General features: G+C 60.8%; 1 protein-coding gene across 1 annotated transcript in view; it reads left to right on the top strand.

Moving 5' to 3' along the window:
* Nucleotides 1-46: 46 nt before the first annotated feature.
* The window catches only part of LOC104270320 (ras-specific guanine nucleotide-releasing factor 1-like), a gene marked incomplete at both ends in the record, with an annotated part of 3,258 nt that continues 612 nt past the window's right edge, over nucleotides 47-2,692 (top strand). Inside the window, 4 exons of the mRNA XM_009864644.1 lie at nucleotides 47-110; nucleotides 690-826; nucleotides 1,670-1,752; nucleotides 2,222-2,403. Of these exons, the coding sequence (XP_009862946.1) occupies nucleotides 47-110; nucleotides 690-826; nucleotides 1,670-1,752; nucleotides 2,222-2,403 (466 nt within the window). The remainder of the gene's footprint in view (nucleotides 111-689; nucleotides 827-1,669; nucleotides 1,753-2,221; nucleotides 2,404-2,692) is intronic.

Genomic DNA, 2,692 nt, shown 5'->3' with positions numbered 1-2,692 from the left:
TTGGCGGGGGGGACCCTGCCACTGAGCCCCTCTCCTGCCCCTGCAGAACGGCGTGATCTCCCTCATCGACTGCACGCTGGTGGAGGAGCAGGAGAGCACCGACGAGGACGGTAGGTGCCCAAGCCAGGTGGGCTCCCCTCGGGGCACCCCCAGGACCCTGCTCAGCTTCCCTGCTGCGGCTGTGGGGTAAAACCACCCGTGCCAGGGCTGGAGCCAGTTCCAGTGCTGAATAGGTTCAAGGAAGTCGTGATCTACTGACTGGATTTCATTAAGTAAATTATTTACCATGAAGCAAACCGATGCACGTTTAGACGTGACCTTCCTGAGGCAGGCGGTGAGTGTCGCAGCTCCGTGCCGGCAGGTGGAAAAAGGCAAAGACGCTGGCTGTCCTGGGCTGTGCTCACTTAGCTGCAGGCTTGGGAAGAAGCAGGAGCTCTTCTCTCTTGTCCTCGTGATGGGTTTTCTAACAGGCACCAAGGAGCCGCGTTCTCCCTGGCACGCAGCGCTCGTGGCCTGTGCCCTTCACTTGGTGAACACAGATCCCTTGCCCAGCAAACCCCTGCCAGCCTCACCACAGACAACCCACAAACCGCAACAGACTCCTTAAAACCTGACCAAAACCTCTGCTGAGGGAGAGGGGCCGGGGAAATCTTTTCACAGTCGCCGTGTCTGTTTTTTCTGTCCCGAAGCAAAAACACCAGGGCAAGACATCGACCACCTCGACTTCAAAATCGTGGTGGAGCCCAAAGATTCCTCATCTTTTACGGTTATCCTTGTGGCCTCATCCAGGCAGGAGAAGGCGGCGTGGACCAGCGACATCAGCCAGGTAGGGCGGGTGTGGTGGGGGTGGGGGTTGGGGCGCAGGGGATGAGCAGCCCCCACAGGGTCCCTGCTCCGCTGCTCCCACCAGCGGCTCTGGGGTGCCTAGAGTTAATCTTTGGGGTTCGCTGTGGGGTGCCAGGGACCTGCTGTGGGCTGAGGTCTTGCCGCATTGTGCTGCTGTGACAGCACCAAGCCTGGGGCACCCGGGGAGGGCAGCTCCGTGCAGAGGGTGACTCCAGAGCCGGGCTGTACCCAGAGCCCGGCCAGCCCAAAAGCTTTCTGGTGTTTGGGAGCTGGAAGAAGAGGAGGTGGAGGAGGAAGGTGATGCAGCACGTCCTGACCTGCACCTGTAGATATGTGGTTTGGATTTCTCCTCTGACTCAGCCACGTGGTGCAGTTTACACCTGCTCTTCGTTTGCTTTATGCAAATAAATTCAAAGATATTTTCTTCTGGGTAGGAGGAAGGGAAGTTACTGGTTCAACAGGGGTTGCCTCCTGGCCACGTCTGCGGTACGACACCGTGGCAGGCACTGGGGCCCAGCCCCACGCAGGATGGTGGCAGCTCCTGGTGCTGCTCCCCACGGGGATGTCCTGCCTGTTGGGGGGTCTCCAGCCCATATTCCTGCCCAGCAAATCCCAGCTGGCGGTGACGGGACTGGTGCTGCTCTGCTGCATCTTCCTCCAAGAGCGTGCAGAGGTGCAGGCTGGGGGGATAATTACGGCGATGCAGGGTGAGGGGGGATCTGGCAGCTGTCACCATGCTTCTGTGTCTGCCGGCACAGCCCGAGCAGCTCTAGGTGACGCTTCCCCCCGAAGGGGGATGCAATTCCCACCGTATCTCTTGCAGTGCGTGGACAACATCCGCTGCAATGGCCTCATGATGAACGCCTTCGAGGAGAACTCCAAGGTCACCGTCCCCCAGATGATCAAGTGAGTGCTCCCAAGGGGCTGCTGGTCCCCAGCACCTCGGTGAGGAGCCCTGGTCAGCTGGGGGTGGAGATTGGTGCGGGACTGTGCTCAGGGAGGGGAGCAGGTTGAAGGGGAGAGCTCAGAGCATGCCCCGGGTCCTGCCCAGCCCCTGCCGTGGGCCACAGCACTGCCAGCTGAGCTCCGTGCAACCTTCCCACCTCTTCGGGCTGTGGATTCCCTCGCTTTCCCTCGGCAGTGTTCCCACCTGCGTTTTATGAACAGATGAGGCTCCTTCGCTGCTGGGGACCCGCGCCACGTCCTGAGGTCCCGGCACATCTCGGGGGTGCGGGGGGAAGCTGCTCGCGCGAAGCAGCTCTTGGTTTCGTTCCAGACTGGAACCACAGATATCTTGTTTCTCTGCAGGTCTGATGCCAGCTTGTATTGTGATGATGTTGACATTAGGTTCAGTAAAACGATGAATTCCTGCAAGGTCCTGCAGATCCGCTATGCAAGTGTGGAACGGCTCCTGGAGAGGCTGACGGACCTGCGGTTCCTGAGCATTGACTTTCTGAACACGTTCCTGCATTCGTATCGTGTCTTCACCACCGCCCTGGTTGTCCTCGACAAGCTCATCACGATCTACAAGAAGCCGATCAGTGCCATCCCCGCACGGTGAGGCCGCAGTGCCGGTGCCGGTGACCTGCCCTGGAGGGTTCAGGGGGGGCTGCAGCACTGCTCCTCCGTCCCTGCTTTGGGGGTCCTTTGCTCCTTGGGCCTGCCCAGCCGCGGTGCTGCCCCAGGGCTCTTTCCCCTGGCCCCCGTGGGTTGTGATACCCACAAATTAGAGGAGCAGATGAACACGGCTCCGCGGGTGACCCCGCTCTGGGAGGCGCTGGGCAGTGGGACAGGGTGGAAGGGGGTTGCACCGGCTGGGCCCGGCCCCGGGGGGCCGCTCGGGGGT

This window comes from Apaloderma vittatum, unplaced genomic scaffold, assembly GCF_000703405.1.
Source record: "Apaloderma vittatum isolate BGI_N311 unplaced genomic scaffold, ASM70340v1 scaffold25582, whole genome shotgun sequence".
In the NCBI taxonomy this organism is placed as follows: Eukaryota; Metazoa; Chordata; class Aves; order Trogoniformes; family Trogonidae; genus Apaloderma; species Apaloderma vittatum.
Note: the sequence above shows the minus strand (reverse complement) of the source record. Positions and strands in the feature narration are given on the sequence as shown.